The sequence below is a fragment of the Equus caballus genome, chromosome 30 (assembly GCF_041296265.1).
Source record: "Equus caballus isolate H_3958 breed thoroughbred chromosome 30, TB-T2T, whole genome shotgun sequence".
In the NCBI taxonomy this organism is placed as follows: domain Eukaryota; kingdom Metazoa; phylum Chordata; class Mammalia; order Perissodactyla; family Equidae; genus Equus; species Equus caballus.
In genome coordinates this window covers 16,474,848-16,499,211 of record NC_091713.1, presented here as the reverse complement: position 1 = coordinate 16,499,211, position 24,364 = coordinate 16,474,848, and the positions used below count along the sequence as shown (strand labels likewise).

The 24,364-nt window shown below is 36.2% G+C and overlaps 1 protein-coding gene across 1 annotated transcript in view; it reads left to right on the top strand.

Moving 5' to 3' along the window:
* Positions 1-24,364, top strand: part of DNAH14 (dynein axonemal heavy chain 14) — a 417,001-nt gene that overhangs the window by 357,139 nt on the left and 35,498 nt on the right. The window contains exons 71-77 of the mRNA XM_023632738.2: positions 1,025-1,446; positions 1,526-1,724; positions 10,393-10,608; positions 12,738-12,823; positions 16,973-17,129; positions 18,550-18,760; positions 20,889-20,991. Coding sequence (XP_023488506.2) covers positions 1,025-1,446; positions 1,526-1,724; positions 10,393-10,608; positions 12,738-12,823; positions 16,973-17,129; positions 18,550-18,760; positions 20,889-20,991 — 1,394 coding nt within the window. The remainder of the gene's footprint in view (positions 1-1,024; positions 1,447-1,525; positions 1,725-10,392; positions 10,609-12,737; positions 12,824-16,972; positions 17,130-18,549; positions 18,761-20,888; positions 20,992-24,364) is intronic.

The following is a 24,364-nucleotide window of genomic DNA, read 5'->3' as shown; positions in this document are numbered from 1 at the left end:
CCTCAAAAAAAAAAGCTGTTCTTGAAAAAAGCTAAATAAAGACTCCTTGATTCTGTACATACTTTCCCCCCTTCTTTCCAAGTTTTAATAAACTAGGTCATCCTTACTACTTCTTTGTAAATATTTCATCTTTGATGTGACTCCCCACCCACTGTAGGAAATGGTCTGGTAGTGGGGGGGATTATGAGAGATGGCCCACAGCTTAAGTTCAGACATTACTTAGAAAGCTTCACCTACATCAATAAGAATATGGTATCCAGATCATAGAATGTAATAATCCCATAATTCTTTGCAATGGCCATATCAAGCTGTGTTTAGTTCTGGATACCACATTTTAAGAGGGCTCTTTTCAAACTAAAGTGTGTCCAGAGATAAGCATCAAGGGTAGTGAGCAATCTATAAATCATATCATTTTTTTTAAAAAGCACTTGAGGAAAATGGGAATGTTTAGTCTATAAAATAGAGTTTATAATGGAAATATGAGAGGTGTCACAAATATTTGAACGGGATAGAATTATTATCTGTGTTTCTAGAACAGTGCTTTTTCAAAAGATAAGTTTCAACCTATTAGTGGAATGAGAAATCAATTTCATTGGTCATTATCAACTTTATTTGCTTAATAAAATAGAATACAATAGAAAATATCAAAGTGCATCACATGAAATAATGGTTTACTTGTTCTTTTCTGGAAATTTTATTTTCATTTTCTATATGTATAGTGGGTCACAGTGGAAATGTATTCCTTGCAATGGAGCAGCTACTTATTCTGTGCCTATAATAAAAGTAGAATCCACAAACACTAAAGTAATATAAAGAAGAGATGAGGGAGTGGGAAAGGGAGCATGCATGCTGTTAATCAAACTTAGTAGAAATTTGACCTGTCTTGATTTAAGAGCCCATCTCCAAAATAAAACCAACAAAAGACCAAAAGTAGAAACTCTTTACATGAAAAGTACAGAGTGAGGAAACTGCCATTTAATATTCCAATGCTTTCTATTTAAATTAATTTTTTCTTTGTCTTTAGAATGTGTATTAGATGATGAGGAAATTGTAGACATCTTAAGAAGATCCAAAATGACTTCAAATGAAATTTCAAAACGCATCAAAGCAAGAGAAGCAACAGAAAGTGAAATTCAAGCAACACGTACAAACTATCTTCCCATTGCTACTCGAGGTGCGCTTCTCTACTTTCTAGTGGCCAGTCTTACAGAAATCAATTACACGTACCAGTTCTCCCTAGACTGGTTTCGTCAAGTTTTTGTTTCATCGGTAGTTTCCAAAAGCAAAGCACAAGAAGAACACAGTTTAAAAAGGGAAAAAATGTCTCTCAAAAACGTTCATGAAATTATAAATCCCTCAGAAGAATCCGAGTTAGACAGTGAGAAAAGTCCCTTAGAGAGGCATCTTAAAAATTCAGTAGATGTGTTGACAAGAAATATTTTTAAGGTGAGACATTCTTTAATATGAATTTTGCATACTTATTTAATCTAGACAGGTTAGTGTAACAGTTATATTTTCCCCATAGGTGGTCTCTTCAGCCCTACTTAATCAACATAAACTTTGCTTCTCCTTTTGGCTTTGTACTACAATCATGCAAAATAATGCTAATGGAAATCTGATGCAGGATGACATTGGGTCCCTACCAGATGAAGAATGGAACATCTTCTTATATTCTGGCATGCTGATAAATACTAAGGGTGTAGTGCCTCAGCCTAGACTTAATAGTAAGTAAAAGTGATTGCTCTGGATTTAGTAAAACCCATTAAAAACGTGTTTCCCTGAAAAATACTTAAAGATTTCTAAGATGCTCCAAGTCAATGCTTCTATACTGATTAAACTAAAAGCAGCTTGAGGTCAAGTGTGATGTCTCATTCATCATTGTATCCCCTACACTGTTGAGCATATAACTGGTATGCAATAATTTTTGAATGAATGAATAAATAAATGACAATTGCCATGGTTATTATAATACTAAACTACAAAGCAGAATACCTAATACTAGTTATTAGGGATGCCACACAAACACACACACGTTAATTAAATACCATCATGAGTTAAACTTTGCCCCTCCTAACTAACTACAGTCACCCTCAGTTTCTTATGAAAATTCCTGGAAAATTTGAACCACAAAAACCATTCTTATCCAAAAAGAATTGGCAAAATCATTTAAGTATTGGATCTTTTCAAATGCTCCTGTGCTGTAAATTTTTTAATATATTTATTTTTTAAATTGTGGTAAAATACACATAACATAGAATTTACCATCTTAACCATTTTTAAGTGTACAGTTCAGTGGCATTAAGTACATTCACGTTGTTGTGCTGTGTTGTAATTTTAAGTCACAAAAAATATAAAGTTAAAGGTCTGACTTCTCACTGAGGAGGAAAAAGTGGTGATTTGGAGTAGCCTTTGTCAGATGTTCTGAGACTATTAGCAAAGACTAGAAGTCAGAATGAATACATGAAAAAAGTTGCTATGGAGGATACCAGACTTTTGGATAGTTTTGTCTTATTTTGTTTTTTGTTTGCTTTCACTTGTACCAAAGCCTGGTATACAATAGATGTTTGGTAAATGACCGTTGAATCGATGAATGGTTTTATAAATTTATTAAGGTTCTTTTGCTTGCAAAAAAACCCAAACAATCACTCAATAGCTTAAACCAAAAACTATCAAAATTCTTAGAAGGATTCTGAGGTATCTCAGAAAAACCCAAGGAAAATGTGAACAACCAAGCACTAATGTGAGAAGAACTAGTGACTACTATTAACATAACTCAGCTTCTCACAGTTCTCAGACTCTGCTTCACAGGTCTAGACTCCATATTTCCAGGAGGGAGAATCTGAGTGTCACAGCCCCAGTCAGGAGTCTATTCCTGAACCACTCACCTATGACCAAGAAACAAAGTCATGCAGCAAAAGAGGCAGCCAACCCAAGAAATGTCTGCTGCATTTGGAATCACTAGAAAATCCCCAGTGTACTTTAAGAAACAAGAACAAAATTTAACAGCTTCCATTTTTTTATTATACAAGCAATATGTTTACTATAAAAGCCAGTAGAACCTACAGATAAGCAAAAAGAAGAAAATAAATCTTCTGTAATTCCACCATCCAGAGATAACCACTATTAATATTTTTGTTTCTTCTTCCAACTGTTGTTACTCTCTCTATATATATCTTCTGAACATATAGTCATATTCATATATGAATATTTATATGTATATTCTTTAAAAGAAAAGGTGATTTGCTGTGCTTATGCTTGCTTTTTTCAAATTGATATGTCAAAAATAGCTTTCTATGTCAATAATTGTACTTAGACTCTTTAATATCTGCACATTACAATTTTTGAACTTATCAAAATTTATTTAGTCACTGTCTTAACTTAGAGACTTAAGTGGTTCCCAGTTTTTTCTTACACTGAACAGTAAACACTATGATGAATAAAAAAGAGTCTTAACCTTTACCAGGATTCTATTTTTAATAAAATATTACAATTTTCAAAACTTAATCTCCTTTAAAAGTTACCTTTTACTTTTAGCGAGGAGAAGAGTGACATCAGCAAGATGGCAGGCTAGAAAGTTACATAATCTCCTGCCCTCACAGAGACACCAAGTTAACAACAATATACAGACCACAATATCTCTTTGAGAACTCTAGAGGGCTGTTGAGAAGCTGCAGCACCAAGGCCATTGTAAAACCAAGAAGAGATTCCTGCAAAAGGGATAGGAAATTTTATGTTATTTGACATGCCTGTTGGTGTCATAGCACAGAGCAACCAAAAGTAGACCCCTCATAATAGGGCATCTCCCTCAGGATGGCACAAAATTATGGACCATGTATCCAACATTCTGGCTTCTCTAGGGGCTGTTCTGACTGGGAACACCAACAGGACTGACACCATAGTTTGGAAACCACTGAAAACAGGCAAGCAGCATATGAGAGCTACAGTTCCACAGACAGACACAGGGGAAGCAAGAGATAAGAAAAGGCTTGACAGGTTCTAGACCTACATCCAGGCTAATTGGTGAAGGTTCTCCCCTGAACAAAGCCAGTATGCAAAGACTGGGACAGGTGTTTGTTTTTTCAAATGCCCAATCCCCGCAAAAAATTACAAGGCATGCAAAGAAACAGAGAAATATAGCCCAATAAAAGGAACAAAATAAAACTTCAGAAACCAACCTTAAAGAACTGCAGCTCTATAATCTCCCTGATAAAGAACTTAAAATAACTGTTGTAAAGATGCTCAATAAACTGAAAAAAGAGCACAGATAGACAACTAAATGAAATCAGGAAAACAACACATGAACAAAATAAAATATCAACAAAAAACTATTTTAAAAGAATGAAACAAATTCTGGAGTTGAAAAATACAATAATTGAACTGAAAAATTCATTAGAGGGATTTAACATCAGACTTGATCAGGCAGAAGAAAGAATCAGTGAACTTGAAGACAAGTCATTTGAAATCATTGGCTCAGAGGAGCAAAAAAAAAAAATGAGGAAAAGCAAAGAGAGCCTTAGGGATTTATGGAACACTACTAAACAAACCAATGTATGCATTAGGGAATCTTAGAAAGAGAAGAGAGAGAGAAGGGGCAAGAGCTGATTTGAAAAAATAATGGCTGAAAACTTCCCAAATCTGAGGAAAGAAATGGACATGCAGATTCAAGAAGCTCAAAGAACTCCAACAAAGATAAGTCCAAAGAGAACCACACTGAGATACATGGTAATTGAACTGTGTAGAGTCAAAGACAGAGAGAATCTTGAAAGCAGCAAAAGAAAATTGATTTATCACATACAACAGAGCTACCATAAGATTATAAGCGAATTTCTTGGCAGAAACTTTTCAAGCCAGAAGGGAGTGGGATAACGTATTCAAAGTGCTGAAAGAAAAAGAACTGTCAACCAAGAACGCTATATCCAGCAAAACTATCCTTCAAAAATGAAGGGGAAGTTAAGACTTTCCCAGATAAACAGAACTTGACGGAGTTCATTACCACTAGACCTGCTCAACAGTAGCTAAAGGAAGTCCTTCAAGTTGAAACAGAAAGATAATAGACAGCAACGTAAAGCCATATGAAAATAGATGCTTCTATGGTAAAAGTAAATAAATTTTAAAATATAGCAACCTATACTATTGTAATTTTGGTGCATAGAATTTAAGTGACAAAACATTTTTTAAAAACTATAAAGCTATGTTAGTAGGTATACCATATATAAAGATGTAGTTTGTGACATCAATAACAAAGTGTTGGGGGGAACTGTAAAGGAATAGAGTTTTGGGATATGATTAAAGTTAAATTCTTATCACTTTAAAATAGAATGCTATAATTTTAAGATATTTTCTGTAATTGCAATGGTAGCTGTCATGGTTAATTTTGTGTGTCAATTTGACTGGGATAAGGGATACCTAGATAGCTGGTAAAACATTGTTTCTGAGTGTGTCTGTCAGCGTGTGTTCAGAAGAGATTAGCATTTGAATTGGAAATCGCTCTCACCAATGCAGATGGACATCATCCAACCCATTCAGAGCCTAACTAGAACAAAATGGCTGAAGAAGGATGAAATTTTTTCTTTGTTTGAGCTTCATCTCTCCTGCCCTCAGACATCAGCACTCCTAGTTTGCAGATCTCTGGACTCAATCCAGGACTCACACCATTGTCTCCCCTCATTCTCAGGCCTTTGGACTTAGACTGATTGACACCACTAGCATTCCTGGTTCTCCAGCTTGCAGATGGCAGATCATGGGATTTCTCAGCCCCCATAATCATGTGAGCAAATTCCTATAATAAATCTCCTTGTATATATGTATATATATCCTACTAGTTCTGTTTTTCTGGAGAACCCTGACTAATAAAATAAAATCTATCAAATATACACAAAAGGAAACAAGAAGAGAATCAATGAATATCACTACAAAAAATCAATGAAATACAAAGGAAGGCAGTAAGATACAAAAGGAGGGACATAAAAGCTACAAGACATACAGGAAACAATTTAAAAATGGAAATAGTGAGTTCTTCCCTATCAATAATTAAATGTAAATGGATTAAATTCCATGATCAAAAGACATAGGTTGGCTTAATGGATAAAAAAACAAGACCCAACTATGTAATCTCTACAAGAGACTCACTTTAGACTTAAGGACACATGTGGGCTGAAAGTGAAAGGATGGAAAAGATATTCCAAGAAAATGGTAACCAAAAGAGAGTCGAAGTGGCTATGCTGATATCAGGAAAAATAAGTTTAAGTGAAAAACTTACAAGAGACAAAGATGGACATTATATAATGATAAAAGGGTCAATTCATCAAGAAGATATAACAATTATAAATTTTTATGCACCAAACCTCAGAGCTCCTAATTATATGAAGCAAACTTTGACAGAATTGAAGGGAGAAATAGACAGCCACACAGTAATACTGAGAGACTGCAATACCCCACTTTCAATAATGGATAGAACAACCAGACACAAGATCAGTAAGGAAATAGAGGACTTGAACAACACTATAGAGCAACTGGACCTAACTCACATACACAGAACACTCCACCCAACAACAGCAACACTCCTGATACATTCTGCTCAAGTGAACATGGAACATTCTCTGGTATAGACCACATGTTAGGCCACAAAACAAGTCTTAACAAATTCAAGAAGATTGAAATCATATAAAGCATCTTTTCTAACCACAATGGAATGAAATTAGACACCAGTAACACATGAAAAATCCAAAAATATGTGGAAATTAAACAACATACTCTTAAACAATCAGTTGGTCAAAGGAGACATCATAAGGGAAATTATAAAATATGTTGAGACATGTAAAAGTGAAAACACAGCATAACAAAACTTACAGAATACAGCAAAAGCAATACTAAGAAGTTTATAGCTATAAATACGTGCATTAAAAAGCAGATATCAAATAAACAACTCCATAGCTCAAAGAACTAGAGAAAGAAGAACAAACTAAACATAAAGCTAGCAGAAGGAAGCAAATAATAAAGATTAGAGGAGAAATAAACAAAATAGAGAATAAAAAATTTTAAAAACTCAGCAAAACTAGGAGTTGGCTTTTTGAAAAGATCAACAAATTGATAAACTCTTAGCTAGATTGAGAGAGAAGACTCAAATAACTAAAATCAGAAATGAAAGAGGGACATTAAAACTGATGCCACAGAAATACAGAGGATCATGGGAGACTACTACAATTATATATCAACAAGTTGAATTACCTAGAATAAATAGAAACATACAATCCACCAAGACTGAATCATGAAGAAATAGAAAATTTGAACAGACTTATAACAAGTAAGGAGATTGAGTCGGTAATCAAAAATCTGCCAGCAAAGAAACGTCCTGGACCAGATGCCTGCACTGAAAAATTCTACCAAACATTAAAGAAGAATAAACACAATTTCTCCTGAAACTCTTCAAAAACTTTGAAGAGGAGGGAACACTTCCAAGCTCATTCTATGAGACCAGCATTACCCTGATACCAAAGCCAGACAAAGATACTATAAGAAAACTAGAGACCAATATCCTTGATGGCTATAGATGCAAAAATCCTCAACAAAATACAGCAAACCAAATTCAAGAGCACATTAAAAAATTTATACACCATGACCAAGTGCAATTTATTTCTGGGGTGCAAGACTTATTCAACATAAAAAAATCAATCAGTGTAATAACCACATTAACAGAATGAAGGACAAAACCACATGATCATCTTAACTGATGCAGAAAAAGCATTTGATAAGATTCAACATTCTTACATGACAGAAACACTCAAAAAGTTGGGAAGAGAAGGAAACCATCTCAACATAATAAAAGTCTTTTATGAAAAGCCCACAGCTAACATCATACTCAGTGGTGAAAAACTGAAAGCTTTTCTCTAAGACCAGGAACAAGGCAAAGATGCCTCCTGCTCTCACCACTTCTGTTTAACATGGAAATTCTAGTCAGAGCATTAGACAATAAAAAGAAAGAAAAGGCATCCAAATTGGAAAGGAAGAAGTTAAATTATCTCTGTTCACAGATGACATGATCTTATATGTAGAAAACCCTAAAAAGTCCACAAAAACACTGTTAGAACTAGTAAACAAATTCAGCAAAGTTGCAAAATACAAAACCAACATACGAAAGTCACTTGCATTTTCATACACTAACAACAAATAGTATGAAAAGGAAATTAAGAAAACAATCCCATTTACAATAGCATCAAAAAGAATAAAATACTTAGGAATAAACCTAACCAAGGAGGTGAAAGACTTGTACACTGAAAACTACAAAACATTGCTGAAAGAAATTAAAGAAGACACAAATAAATGGAAAACATCTTATGTTCATGGATTGGCAGACTTAATATTGTTAGTATGTCCATACTAACCCAAAGCAATCTACAATTCAATGCAATCCCTGTCAAAATCACATTTTTTTCAGAAATAAAAAAATTCTTTCTAAAATTCACATGGACTCTCAAGAGACTTCAAATAGCCAAAACAATTTTGAAAAAGAACAAAGATACAGGCATCTCACTTCCTGGTTTCAAGCTATATTATAAATCTACAGTGATCAAAGCAGTTTGGTACTTGCATAATGACTGACAGACCCATGGAACAGAATATAGAGCCCAGAAATTAACCCACATGTATATGGTCAAAAGATCTTGGACAAGGATTTGAAGACTACTCACTGGGGAAAGGACAGTCTCTTCAACAAATGGTGCTGGGAAAACTGGGTATCCACATGCAAAAAAAATGAAATTGGACGCTTATCTTATACCAAATACAAAAATCAACTCAAAATGGATTCAAGACCTAAACATAAGACCTAAAACTATAAAACTCCTAGAAGTAAACATAACAAAAGAACTTTGTAACATTGGATTTGACAATGATTTCTTGGACACCAGTGCATAGGCAACAAAAGCAAAAATAGACAAATGGGACTACATCACACTTAAAAACTTTTGTGCATCAAAGGACACAGTCAACAGAGTAAAAAGGCAATCTATGGAAAGGAAGAAAATATTTCAAATCATATATCTTATAAGGAGTTAACATATGGAATATATAAAGAACTCCTACAACTCAACAACAAAAAATCAAATAACCCAACTTAAAAATAGGCAACGACTTGAATAGATATTTCTTCAAAGATGTTGTACAAATCGCCAACAAGCATATGAAAAGATGTTCAGCATCACTAATCGCTAGGAAATGCAAATCAAAACCATGGTGAGATATCATCTCACACCCATTAGGATGGCTACTATCAAAAAAAAAAAAAATAACAAGTGCTGTCAAGGATGTGGAGATATTGGAACCCTTGTGCACTGTTGGTGGGATTGTAAAATGGTGCAACGGTATGGAGGCTCCTCAAAAAGCTAAAAACAATCCCACATCTTACTATATATCCAAAAGAATTGAAAGCAGGGTCTCAGAAAGATATTTTCACACTTATGTTCATATCAGCACTATTCACAATAGCCACAGGTAGAAGCAACTCAAATGTCCATTGATGGATGGATGAATGGATAAATAAAATGTAGTATGTACATACAATGGAATATTATTCAACCTCCAAAAGGAAGGAAATTCTGTCACATGCTACAACGTGGATGAACCCTGAGGACATTATGCTAAGTGAAATAAGCCAGTCACAGAAAGACAAATACTGTATGATTCCACTTACATAAGGTATCTAAAGAAGTCAACTTCATAGAAACAGAAAGTAGAATGGTGATTACCAGGGGCTGGGGAGGTGGGAGGGAAGGGTTGTTTAATAGGTACAAAGTTTTAGATTTGCAGAGAAAGTTCTGGAGATCTGTTTCACAACAATATGAATATACTTAACACTACTGAACAGCACTCTTAAAATGGTTAAGATAGTAAATTTTATATGTGCTTTTACCACAATAAAAAATTACCTTTTATGTAATTAATTTTTATATAAAATGGCTTTTCCCAACAACAAATTTGTTAAGCATCTACTATTAATGAGTAACTAAAAGGTAAAAGATATAGCACTTCTTTTTTTTCTCCAAGCTCCTCAGCAGAATTGAGCCTCTCTTGTCTACAGTAGTATCCTGCTTTTTTTTGTTTTTTAGTGAGGAAGATTGGCCCTGAGCTAACATCTGTTGCCAATCTTCCTTTTTTTTTTTTCCTCCCCAAAACCCCAGTACATAGTTGTATATCCTAGTTGTAGGTCTTTCTAGTCCTTCTATGTGGGATGCCACTTCAGCATGGCTTGATGAGCGCTGGGTAGGTCCATGCCCAGGATCCAAACTGGTGAACCCTGGGCTGCCGAAGCAGAGTGTGCAAACTTAACCACCATGCCACCAGGCCAGCCCCCAGGATATATGTCTTCTAATGTGGTCATTTTTTCTTTTCTGTTAGACATATATGAAATCTATAGAAATCGACATCTTCAGTGGTTGTCAGATTCCAGGTGGAAAGAGTGCCAATATGTCAGCAGTGAACTAGAACCATTTTCTCTTCTATGCAAATCCCTTTTATCAAATGTATCACAATGGAATGCTTTTAATAATAGTGAGGATGTATATTTTCTAATGAGCATAGCTTTCTCTTCAGAAAATGCTTCATTGGAAGAAGGTAAGACATCACCAGAGGAAAGTAAGAAAGCATTCAATATTTTAATCTAGTTTAATTACATATATGTGTATGTAGATTATCAACTTATAAATGTACTTCAATATCTTATATTGTGAAAGAGTGAAGGGAGGAACATAACTATGTTGTAAGCACATCTCGTGTTATTTAATGTAATGCTCACGACAATCTTGTGAAATGATTATTATGAACATTATTGTTGCTGGTGAGAAATTCTGATGAAAAGTCAAAAATTCAGAGAGAAGAAATATACCAAACTAGTTTCATTACACCACACTAGTTTTGAACCTTGAATCTGAAGAAGGCTACACATCCAACAGATGCATATATTTTATATAACAGACAATGCATTTTATATATTGTTTCATATAACAGATATGTGTTTTAAAAATTACGTAGGAAATATAACTTACTTTAAACACCCAGCTAGTTTTAGTACATCTTTTCCTTTTCGTTTTTCCACTTTGAACTCCCCCCCTCAATTTTCCCTGCCATTTCCACCCACATCACCCCATTCAGGATACGACCTAATTTGTTTCCTTCCACATTTTTCTCCATTTTGCTTCCAGATTTTTGCCACACTATACAATTATGTTATACAATAACACAAACATCCTTAAACATGTTTTCTTTACTTCTATTTCTATGAGATTATAGCCAGAAGTGGAATTGCTAATCAAAAGTATATTGTTTTTGTGTTAGTAGTTGCTGCCAGGTTACTTTTCTTAAAAGTCCTTGATAATTTATATTTCCACCAGCAATATGTAAGTGTCCCTTTTCCAAGAGGGGTATTGATTTTTTTTTAGCTTTTGCCAATCTGAGAAGTTTAAAGTACTTTAATTTGAATTTCCCCAACTACTGCCAGGTTTAAGTTCCTTCTCAGATGTTTGTTGACCATTCAGATTTGCCTATTCATGTCCTTTGCCCATTTTTCTACTAGATTGTTTATCTCTTTTTTGTCCATCTGTAAGAATCTTCCTAGTGTCATAGATAATTAACTTTTTGTTTTATTAAAGATAGTAACCTATTCATTCAAATATTTTTCGAAATCTGACATTGTTTGTTGAATTTGTTTATAGTACCTGTACCGTACACTGTTTAAATGTTTATATAGTCAATTAGGTCTATTTTTTTTTCTTTTCTAACTTCTGGATTTTCAGTTCTGGTTAAGAAGTTCTCCTCCCCTACCATTTTCTCTCTGGGTCATTAATGTTTTATTTTGTTGTGTTTGTCACGAATCTATCTTGGATTCATCGTTTATTATATTATAAGATAAAAATCCATATGTTTTATTTAAAGAAACTCTTTACTAACCCTTTTGGTAAAGTGAAGATCTTTTTATTTTGCAAATAACCCCAAATTTACAACCGTAAATTGTAACGATTTTCATGTATCATGAGTTTTTTTTGAGATCAACAAACCTATCTTAGCTATGTTCAAAAAAGCAGTTTCTATAATCTAAGTTGTATTTGAAGTTAGACACTGGGGAAATACATAGAAATATAAGGTTTTTAGAAATGATAGCCGTATCTGAGAGAGCTGGAAACAAAAACTAGAAGGCTCCCACCTTGCAAGAGAGTGTGATCCGGTAGGATGCTGTTGCAGTAGTAAGAGAGATGGTATTAAAACATATAAGGGCATAATATTCAGTTTTTCAAAAATTTGAGAATCTTGTTGCATTTCCACTTGATTCTCATTTCCTTTATCTGTCACAGGTAGATTATGACTAGAAATCTCTAGCCTCTAGAATTATTAGTTTATATTCATCACAAAACATCACGTAAGCAGGGGCAGGTTATAAAGTGTTGGCTGTGGCCCTGGCTTCTCTTTTTCCCTTCAGCAGTCCATCGTCTTGTGATGGCACTGTTCATTGACCACTTCGCTACAGCCAAGAGGAACCGTAAATCTACCTGAGCGTCTGCCTCTTTTGCAATATTAAGGATCATTAGTGATGCCGCAAATCCTACAGAAATAAAGCTCTCTTTAAAGGAAGTCAGCTATGTTTAAAAAAAACTTCACAATTTTATAACAAAAATTCTCATTGTGGTATCTTTTAGTGATCCAAAGTATTTGATTGTTAATCTCAGTTTCTTTCTCTAAATTGTATCTAGCTGAACTTTTGAATGAAAATGAAGAAATTAGCAGTCCTATAAATTTTCCCTGGGAGAAACTCACTCCATTTCAAAGACTTATTTTGGTAAGAAGTGCTATGAGAAAATATTGATATTCTAAATGTTTTGAGAACTTTATCAGTAACTTAAACCCTTCAAATTTACATTTTTATGGCAAAATATATGGATTTTACAAGCTAACATTTAGTAAACAGTAATGCTAGAGGGAAGCACGTACACTCCATCTCAATGTTTCTTTTATGTGGAGGGAGTCCAATTAGAGTAAGATTCCTGGCATCTCTCTGCCCTTTATTCGCTCCTCCCTAGAGAGGAGGGAGGATGTGTGAGATGGGTAAATCTGAGAGACTAATTCAGAGTGCATGGCTCAGCCCCTTCTCCTCTGGCCCTTTTGGGATCTGCCTACCTGCAAAAGGCATAGTTTCTGCTCTGCTTCTCAATGCCTTAAACTGTGCAGGAGCAGACCCTGGCTCTTTAGGGAGAAGCCAGCAGCTGTTCAGCGCTGCTCATGACGGACGAGTAAGTCTCTCAAATTCTAGGGCCCAGTATCAGAAGCACACACCCCTAAACCACGTCTGCCACTGTGGGCTTTCTGGTTAATAAAGGTGCTATTACGCCTGACTCCTGTTTCTCGGTTGCTTCAGAATCTGGCTGCAGGGGTCGGTGGGTTAGGGATGTGAATGAGTGTCATTTATGACACCCTTAGAACATCAGAAGCTTAGCATTTTACATACATCATTTCATTTAATCCTCATGGTGATCTTAGGAAGTAGGCACGATGGTTTTCCCTTTTACCGAATAGGGAGCCAAGGCTTAGAAACTGCGTGATAGAGCCAGGACTGAGACTCAGACAGCTGGACTCTAAAATCTGTGCTCCTTGCAGCAACACTGCATCATCCTTTCCCAAAGTAGATCATCCTAAATTCATCCTTCTCACCTCGAAAAATCTCCTTATTTTCACACGTGCCCTCTAGTTTTGTGAGGGGAAATCCCTGCTCTCGCTCTCCTCCCCACGCTAACTTCTGCGGACACCGGCCAGGACAGCCAGGAGCCCGTCTTCTGATTCTGCCTTAAAGTTTATTTAAAAATAAAATGGTTAGAAATTACAAAAAAAAAAAACCTGCATCTGGCTTATAGGCATGTTTTATTTGACCTGCAGTTTTGTTTTTTTCCCCCAACATTTCAAGTGCAATTTATCACTAAACAAATGGGTTTGAACCAAGGCGATCTTTCTTACAAACTCCGAAGTCTTCAAATAAGATAACTAAAATATCATCCTATGTACTGTAAAATAGCATTCTGTGTACACTTATATCTTAAAGTGAGTTGATTTCCTTTCTGTTTTTTCTGTTGTGGCAAAATATACATGAATTATTTCATTTTATCCTCATATTAATCCCTTTCAACCCTATTTAGGTGTAAAAATTCAGTGGCATTAAGTACATTCACAGTGCTGTGCAATCACCACTATCCATTTCCAGAAATTTCGCATCATTCCAAACGGTAACTGTGTACCTACTAAACAGTAACTCCCCGTTCCCTCCTCACACTAGACCCTGGCAACCACCATCCCATTTTCTGTCTCTATGAATTTGACTCCTCTAGGTACCTTATATGAGTGAAAGTTGCAATATTTATCTTTTTGTGTCTGGCTTATTTCACTTAGCATAATGGTTTCAAAGTTCATCCATGTTGTACCATGTGTCAGAATTTCCTTCCTTTTTAAGGCTGTATAATATTCCATTGTGTGTATATGTGTGTGTGTGTGTGTGTGTGTGTGTGTGTGTGTGTACACCACATTTTGCTTATCCATTCATCTGTTCCAGGACCCATGGGTTGCTTTCACCTTTTGGCTATTGTGAATAATGCTGCTATGAACATTGGTGTACAAGTTTGTTTTTTGTTTTGTTTAGGTTTTTTTTTCTTTTGAGCCAAAATTTGCAAATTGAGAGATTTCACATAAAAATCCAGATTTCCAGCTTTTATCCAAAAAATGAAATTAGAAGATCGGGCAATACTGAGCCCACAATCCTCAGGAGCAGTAGCTAGAGCAGAGGAGCATCTGCCCCTTTGGACCAGAGCACTGCAGTCTTCGCTGCTCCCTATTACGTCCTGACACTGAAGTTGAAATTAGTTGCCGTTAGCATCATAGTTGTCTCTTTGTTTTTCTTACACAGGAGAATTATTTTTCTTCTATCCAACATACTTCTCTAATTTATGTTCTCCACCTGGCAACTATAGACAGATTGACAGCCTACTCTACGTGTCGATTATTGACATAGTCATGACAAAACTATATTTAAGCTATAGTAACTGACAAATGCAAAATCCTGAACAATCTGTATTGCACGGCTCCATTTGTGGAAAAAAAGGAGGTAGATAGAGAGATGCTTGCATGTGCGTAAAAATATCTATAAGGAGCCACAAGAAAAAACAGTGGTTGTCTAGGAAGTAGGACCTTCATTTTTCAATTTATACCTTTTTGTATTGTTTGAATTTTATGTAGCAAGCATGTATTATCTCAAAAACAAAATTAACTGGATTTTAAAGCCCATGCTACATTACCTTCCTCCACTAAGCTCCAGGTGATTTTAGTTTATGAACTAGAAACTCCATGAGTATAGTGATTGTATTTTCCAAAGCCACAGTCAGGAGACATGATCTGATGAAGTGTTGAGTGTACATTTAAGGAAACCACGTTAGAATATTTGAAACTGGGTCTGACCTATAAGAGTCAGAAATTGAGATTGCCGCATAAGAGATTTAGAATATATTAGAAGATTCACCCTGGAGAAGGATAACATCATGGAGCTGCATGAGGGCAAGGACTTTGCCTAGTTTATTCACCTCTCTCCATTGCTGTAACTTGTTGGACAGAAAAGAAGGAAAGAAAGATGATGAGGAGGGGATATGGACATGAGAAAAATTTCACAACTATTTGTAGCTGCTCAGAAAAGAGCTAGTAAAATTGAATTCAATAGATCTCCATTTCTTTGATCTTCCCTTTCTCTCCCACCCCTCAAAATAAAAAGAGAAAAAGTCCTTGGATTAAAAATTACAGCAGTGGAGACATTTAATAAATGCTTGATTGAACAATAAAGTAAAGGAGGACCTAGCAGCATGATGGTGACAAAGGATCATGATCACGTTTGGGAGCACAGATTCTCAGCAGTGACGGTGTCAGGGGACCACACCTAATCTCTCGTTTCACTTGGCTGGTTCTAACACTTTCATTAATTGGATATACTGGGTGAACTCTGGTGCTAGACCCCAGAGTCTTTGTGTGCTGCCAATTTTCATTTTTTAAAAATAAATGATGCATGTAATTAAAACAAAAATTTAAGATTAATTTTTCCAAAAAGTAAAACAAAAAAGCAGAATTTGACATAATGATTTAACATATTATGTTAAACATGTAAAATAACCAATATTTGACAGTTCTTAACCTGTAAAAATGGCAATTTCCCATGGTTCAACCTAGTACATCTGCACAGATCCACAGACACATACAGTTTTGGCTTTGCCTTAATGATGGAGTCTCTGATGCTGAAATGCTCAGGACAGAATTCATGATCACTCTATAAAGAAATAGCACATAAGTGATTTGTATAAAACAGTTGTCAAGTAAAAGGTCTTTCTTCTGAAATTTGCAATGATTTCCAGTAGGTCCTGAACCTCTACTTACTTTGTTTATACTGTTTTCCAGTATCTTTTAGTACCTCTAGAGTTCTTTTCAGATATGTACTCAGTTTGCTTAAACCCACAAGTATCGTGCTATTCATTTTCATTTTATTAATGGAGGAGTTAGTACTCATCCAGTTGTGCTATCCTAAGTTTTCATCTCCCAAACACCATGGGGTTTTCTTGCTCTAGACATGTACAACACAACAGGAAGAAATCCAGGGGAAAGATCTCTTTCTGCAGAATCGGGGACCATTTGGATTTTTACATCCAAAGCGAGATCCCAGAATGTGAAAGAGATGGAGGCACAAGCGGCCCTCGCATCCAGGAAGGGCCATATTAGGGTCAAGAGCAGTGGCGGCAGTTTCCCCGCCACACGTAGGCCGTCTCCCATTAAACTCTCCAAACACAAGGAACGCCCTCCAACTCTGACACCCTAAATAAGGAATATTTCTCAGTTTTGCTTCATTTTCCCATAGGGAATAGTCCCTTGATTGGTTTTTAAAGTTACCTTAACTGTCATATTTTTTTTTTAGATAAAAATTCTCAGGCCAGAATGTTTAAAGAATTCAGTGAGAAAGTTTACAGCTGAAAAAATGGGAAGTGAATATATTTGCAGAACCGGAGTTAATTTGAGAGAATCGTATAAAGAATCCTGTGCCAGAACTCCACTGATGCTTGTGCATGCCAATGGTGAGCTACTCGTCAACAGTTAAGATGACAGTACGATATTTGTCAAAAGATGTAGAGAAGTGGGTTCTGTGTCAGGTGTTTCTATGTTTGAAATGTTTCCCTAGTCTTATTTAAATATTTTGAGAAGGGGAGTGATTAAAAGTTTAAAGTATATTGGAGCAGGCCCCGTGGCGCAGCAGTTAAATTTGCGCACTCAGCTTCTGTGGCCCAGGGTTCGCCGTTTCAGATCCTGGGCACAGACCTGTGCACCACTTGGCACGCCATGCTGTGGCAGGCATCCCCCGTATAAAGTAGAGGAAGATGGGCACAGATGTTAGCTCAGGGCCAATCCTCCTCAAAAAGAGAAAAGTTTAAACTATATTAAGAATGAAACTTTCTAAAACTATAAAAGAACAAAGAGGAAAAATGTTTCCCAGATTCACAAATATGCAAAAATTTATCCGTGCTAGTTTTCTGCGCAGAAAATACCTCTCAAACATGTATTATTGATCTGAAAGTTGGGATAGCCCTTGTGTTTATTAACTGTTTTAATTAACATTGATTCCTGAATATATATATATATATATATATATATATATATATATATATATATATATATAATAAAATAAACTATCAAAACTTGGTCCTGCTGATCCAGGCCTTGTATTCCTCAAAACTCCAAATTTTTCTTTTCCTTTTTCTTATCTTTGCTTTACAGACCCTAAGTAAAATATTTTCTCCAAGGCAAAATATTTTCTTCATTTATCTTCTGTTCTTCATCGTCTCCAAATCAAATATGTCTTTAGAATTTACCATTTTCAAACTTTGATTCTATTAGGCAAAATCCTTGTTCAAAATGCCTCCACGTGGAGACTTTCTCATGGGAACTTTTGCTTGTAACGCAGCTGGCTATATGCCTGACACACTCACAATAGGTACTGTCCATCTCTCGAAGACTCAGCCAGGATGGCAGCTAGGGCTCTATGCATCACATCTGTGTTCTAAACAACGCAATGGAAGAAAGGAACGATTACACAAGTTAACCAACTTTGCTGCCCAAGCCTATTCACAAGACTTCAATGCCCATACCTGGCTGCAGGAAAGGCTAAAAATGAAGTATTTTAGCTGGGTACATGGCCATCTCAAGTAACACTGGGGTTCAGCTACACAGGAGGAAAGGACAAGTAGACATTGGGGTAGATAATCAGCAGTTGCTGCTACAGGTAGATATTATCATCCCCATATGTTAAAAAACCTAGGTCACCTGGTAGGGAGGTGGCAGAGCCAAAATTTGAACTCTGGGTTCTAATTTGGAAGACTGTAGTTTTTCCACTGTGTCTACACCTTCTCCCACCACCACTCAATAAATGCTAGATTGTATTTTTTAAGAAGGAATTAAATGAGTTTACAATTGTATGTCTCTCTCCACATTGCCATACAGGGATTGACCTCACCAATACCCTCCTGAAATTTGCACAGGAGCTAAAAGGAACAACACGTCATGTGGCCATGATTTCTTTGGGTCATGGCCAGGCAGCTAAAGCAGAGGACCTCATTGTTAAGGCCCTAACCAAAACAGAACGATGGGTCTTCCTCCAGAACTGCCATCTGGCAGCATCGTTTATGCCAAGGCTCTGCACTATTGTAGAATCGTAAGAATTTTACACTTATTTGTAAGGGGTCAGATTAATTATCCAAACAATGAAGTAGAACTGGAAATAGCAATGTATACTGTACTTAAATAATGATAAAATAATGTGTCAGGCCTTTTAGAGGAAACTTAAGCTATCTTATTTGGATTCTCTTTTCTCTAAGAACTTGAAGACTATGAAAAGAATGTATGAGTTCTTATTAGACAAAAAGGCCTCTTTAGTTTTTACTTTCCATCTTGTTTACCACTTTCTCTCTCCTCCTCAAACTCTCACTCTCAGTAGATACACATGCAAACTACACACACATACAGATGGATAGGTCTGTGACCTAGTTTTTAACACAGTCACACATCCCTTAACAACGGGGATATGTTCTGAGAAATGCACTGTTCGGCAATTTCCTTGTCATGTGATCATCATAGAGTGTACTTACACAAACCTAGGTGGTAGAGCCTACCACACACCTAGGCTATATAGTACTAATCTTATGGGGCCGTGGTCGTATATGCGGTCCATCGTTGACAGAAACGTCATTATGTGACATGTGACTGTATTCTCTATGATTCCAAACAGCTGAATATAATACCTCACACCCAGACTTTCAGTGATGATTGAACTTTCTCTAGCTCAACCCACTTTTCTCGGCTGTATCTCCCAAAATGCTTGCTCACTCAGGCAGAAGTTTCCAGAGGTTTAACCTTCTTGTTTTCATTGGAGGTATTTGGAAGTTGCTATAACTTTGAGTGAAGAATTCGCAATGTTTTAACCAATTGCACCATAATTTTTTCTCCAGCCTTGCATTTCTGTCTGTTTTACTGTGTATGGCCGATATTATACTATAAAGTGTGCTTAGATGAGGGTCTCTCTTCTTCCTGCTTTTATGTTGTGAGCATCTGCAAGGAGACTATAACACCAAAATGCAACTGCCTGATTAAATTACTGAAAACTTCGCTAATATCAGTTATTCTGTTCTCAGACTGTTTTTCTTCTAGCAGTTTAAAACCTATTTGCTAATTTCTCTTTTTCACATTCATCACTTAAGAGAGTCAGAAAAAGAAAATTACTAAGTTATATGCTTTCAATAGATGTAAACTTTTGAAGATGACACAATATTATCTACCAGGTCTTTCATTCATGATTCACCTAAAAAATATTTATAGGGCACCTATTATTTGCCAGAAATCATTCTAGAGACAAGGACACAGCCCGGACTAGACATACATTGTATCAGCCTTCAAAAAGTGTATTAAGGGGGCTGGCTGGGTGGTGTAGTGGTTAAGTTCGCACATTCCACTTCAGTGACCCAGGATTCATGGATTCGGATCCCAGGCATGGACCTACACACCTCTCATCAAGCCGTGCTTTGGTGGTGTCCCACCTGCAAAATAGAAGATTGGCACAGATGTTAGCTCAGGGCAAATCTTCCTCACCAAAAAAAAAGAAAGTGTATTAAGATAGAAACAGTAGAATGGTAGATAACAATGTATCATTTTAAAAAGGAAATTAGAGAAATGTTCTTCAGAACAGAATTTCAAAATCTCAGTAAGAGTAATTAATGGTATATAAAATACATTCTATATAATCAGTGTATGATTAAGAGAAATTCATACTTCTTTATCAAATCAAGCCTTTAAAGCTTGACTGTCACCCTATCATAATTCCTTCTAAATTAATTAAATGATGTTCTACTATAAGGAAGAGCCTTTCCTTCTCTATTTATTTATCCATTTGTTTATTTATATCACTATGGACTCATAGATTCCTATTTTAGTGAATGGATTATAATATGTTCTATCATCATTTATTTTGATGTTCAACTGTCCCAGATTTGACCAGTGGAACTCTTCGTTTTATTCTTAATTTATAATTTGCTTCCAGATTTTTTACAATGAGTATATATCACTTTTATACTTAAGGGAGGGAAAACTACTTTTTTTAAATGGGAATTAATGGGTCTTGTGCAAATTCTTGTGCAACATGAAAGTTCTTACAGTAGTCTAATAAGACTTTTGATTATTAAAATGATTTCTAAGGTCACTTTAAACATTGAAATACTATGATTCTTAGAACATGTTGGTTTGGTTTAAACTTTTCACATTAAAATACTTATAAATTTTGTATTTTTCAGATTTAGTAGTCCAGATGTGAAAATAGACCCTGAGTTTAGGCTCTGGTTAAGCTCAAAATCAGACAGTTCTTTCCCAGTTCCTATTGTTCAAAAGAGTTTCAAGGTAAGAACAAAGAATAACAGATTTTAATATTGACTGAGGAACACTGAATGTAAATCATCTTGCATTCATAGCTCTGAATTAATTGGAGATTGCTAATTTTAGTATGTTAAATTTCTGCTCTGTGCTCAGCCCTATCCTGTGGACCAGGAAGGATGCTAAAGGAGTAGACAAGATCACTGCTTTCAAATGGTTCACAGTTTAGACATTTGTTTTCTCAAACAAGGATGCTTAGGCTCCCAACTGTTATAAAACAGAATGTAGAATTTGTGTCCTTTCCTTGCCCTTTGCTTCTGTAGCTTTTTCTGTCTCTGCTCCCCCTACCCATTTCACAGTTCATTATTAATTCTCTGGAAACGGTCTGGCAGAAAGCAGGTGGAAACTATTGACTAAAATGTCCTAATTAAGGATTACCTGTGACTTCTCATCTTCACCATTGGGTCTGAACAAATACTAAGACTTGGTCAATCCTGTTAAACAAGTGTCCAGCTGACCAAAAGATGGAGTCCTAATAGCAAAGAAAACTAACCACTGGCACAGGCAGAATGCCGTGCCCAGACGTGAAAGCACATGCCCATCCAACTTCCACAGAATCAGGGTGACGACAGAGCAAATCAGGTGGATGGGGCACGTTCCTGATTGGATGGAGTCCCAATCCAGTTTGAGAATAAACCCGATTGACTCCTGGGAACAAACTTCTCCCTGTCACACAGCTCCCCAGCTCTTCCCAGTCTTCTGTGCAGATTTACCAAGCTGACAGTTCTGAATCACTTCCCAACAATCCTGCTCCTGGAGAAAACAGAACGTGGATTGGAGAAATCCACAGCTCTTAGCCTGAGGCTCAAAATACTCCACTTACCTCCTGGAGCAGATTATGATCTCAAACAGCCTTTTATCTTTGGCAGGAGTGGGGACTTGGGAGGGGGAGGTGCTGGGGGCAGGGGAGTGAAGGGTGACAGGGAGGGACAGAGACAGAGCTTCAAGGAACATTTCATCTTAAGTAGGTCCATTGCTCTAAGTCTCCATCAGTGTAAGCATTTTTTAACGTCGTTCTAATTAGTACATACATAAAACTTTATGAGATTTTTCATATATCATTATCTACACAGATAGAGATGATAATTTTCTTAATATGTAAATAAGAGCAACTACAAATAATTAAGAAAAGCACTAACACCCCATAAGAAAAATGGGCTAAGGACACAAAAGGTCAATAAACATATGAAAAAATAAAAATTCAGCCTCTAGATATCAGAAAAATGCAAATCAAAACAATGAGATACCTTTGATAGTCCATCAAATTGGTGAAGATTAAATATTATGTTATAATTAGTGATGTTAAGGGTACAGTGAAATAACTACTCTCACATATTGCTGATAAAGTAATATTAGAAAGATATTAATGCAGAAAGGAAGGTAATTTTGCAATATAGAGAGATTCTTTTAAAGTTTCATACAATTTAATTAAGTGACCCACTTCTAGGAAAAAGCCAAAGAAATTATGGTATATTTATATAATGAAATAGGATGCTGCTACTATAAATCAAATTCTAAAGGAATATTTAATGATTTGAGAACATGAAATGACTACGGTAAAAAGCAGAATGCAAAGCAGAACGAATAATGTGATAAATTTTATAAAAGAAAACAAAAAGAAGAAAAACATTATATAGAATGAAATATAACCAAATATTATGTGTAGTTATGTCTAGGTGACATGTTATTATTTATTTTTAAAGATTTCAAAAATATTTTATAATATATTTGTTAATATTTTTGTTTCATATTTTTTATTTTTGTTTTTCTAAAATTCTTACAAGAAGTATGTATTAATTATATAATAAGAAAGATATTTTAACAGTATATGTCCAAGTTCTTACTTCAAGGAGCTCACAGACTAGTGGAGGAATGAGAACTGTAAACAAGAGTTTCCTTTACACGATACCATGTGGTCAGTAGGATGACAGAGGGAGACAGGCAGGAGAGTCTTCATCAAGGAGGGGACATTTGCACAGACTTGAAAGATGACAGGGAAATAGACAAAATAATGCACTCAAGGGTATCACAGAGCTCTCATAGGTTGGCTACAGCATTTTTTATGCTCAACTAAGCACAAGTTAATATTAAAAACAGGATTTTGCAATATTGTCAAAATATTGACCATTGTTGAAGGTGAGTGGTGGGTACATGGAGTTAATTATGACTCTCTTTGCTTTGGAGTATATTAGAAAACATTTTTTGAATAAAAGGCAAACCACTCCCCTGCAAAAAAATCGGTTCAGATTTTTAACAGAATCAATTGCCAGAGTGAGTAAATCACTTCCTTACAAATATGACCCAAACATTATCATCCCACATTAAAAAAAAAAATGGACAGAAAGAGAAGGGAAAGGAAAACCACAAACATGGCATGAACTTGCTTTTGAAATTAAAAAAATAAAGTTTCATTCTAGATGTTAGCAACTTTCTTCCCAAGGCAATACTGATTATACACACACATTTTCTCTCTCCCTATCTCTCTCCCTCACGCTCTGTCTCCCTTTCTGTCTCTCGTCCCCTTCAGAGAGAGTTCCTTCCGGGGGCAGACACATGTCTGCTTCTAGAGACATGAGCAGGAGTTCTCAGAGAAGTCAGTCGTAACAGTCAGGAACAATGCTCTGTGATGTTTTCTCATTTCTGCACAGCCAGGGGTCTCTGAGCACAGATTGTGGGGAACCTGCATTACAGGACATTTGAAAGGTAAACAGACCTTGCAAGATAGAGGATATCTCCTCTCGAGCACTTCTCAGAGCCACTGGCTCACATTCTAAGAGCGAGAGACCCAGGGAAGCTTCTCTTCAATCCCCTGGAGCCACTTGCTTTCATCCTGAGGGCAGTAAAACTCAGAGCCATTTGCTTACACTCCAGGAGTGGAAAAACCTGTGGAGACCTCCTTCTCTCTCCCCAGAGAGGATTTGTTTACATTCTGGCGGGGCTACTAGGCTAGCCATTCTTTTTTCTTTTTTAAAGATTTTATTTTTTCCTTTTTCTCCCCAAAGCCCCCCGGTACATAGTTGTCTATTTTTAGTTGTGGGTCCTTCTAGTTGTGGCATGTGGGATGCCACCTCAGCATGGCTTGATGAGCGGTGCCATGTCCGCGCCCAGGATCCGAACCTGTGAAACCCTGGGCCACCGAAGTGGAGCGCAAGAACTTAACCACTTGGCCACAGGGCTTAGGCCAGCCATTCTATATAAGCTCCATGTTTCACCATCTGAGTCCCCTCCTATGGTACACACCCCACTATACACACACAGGATATGTCTGGCTCCCACTATGTTGCCCTTTGGGGAATCAGAGCATGGAGAACCACCATAAACTGCTCTGGATAAATAGTCT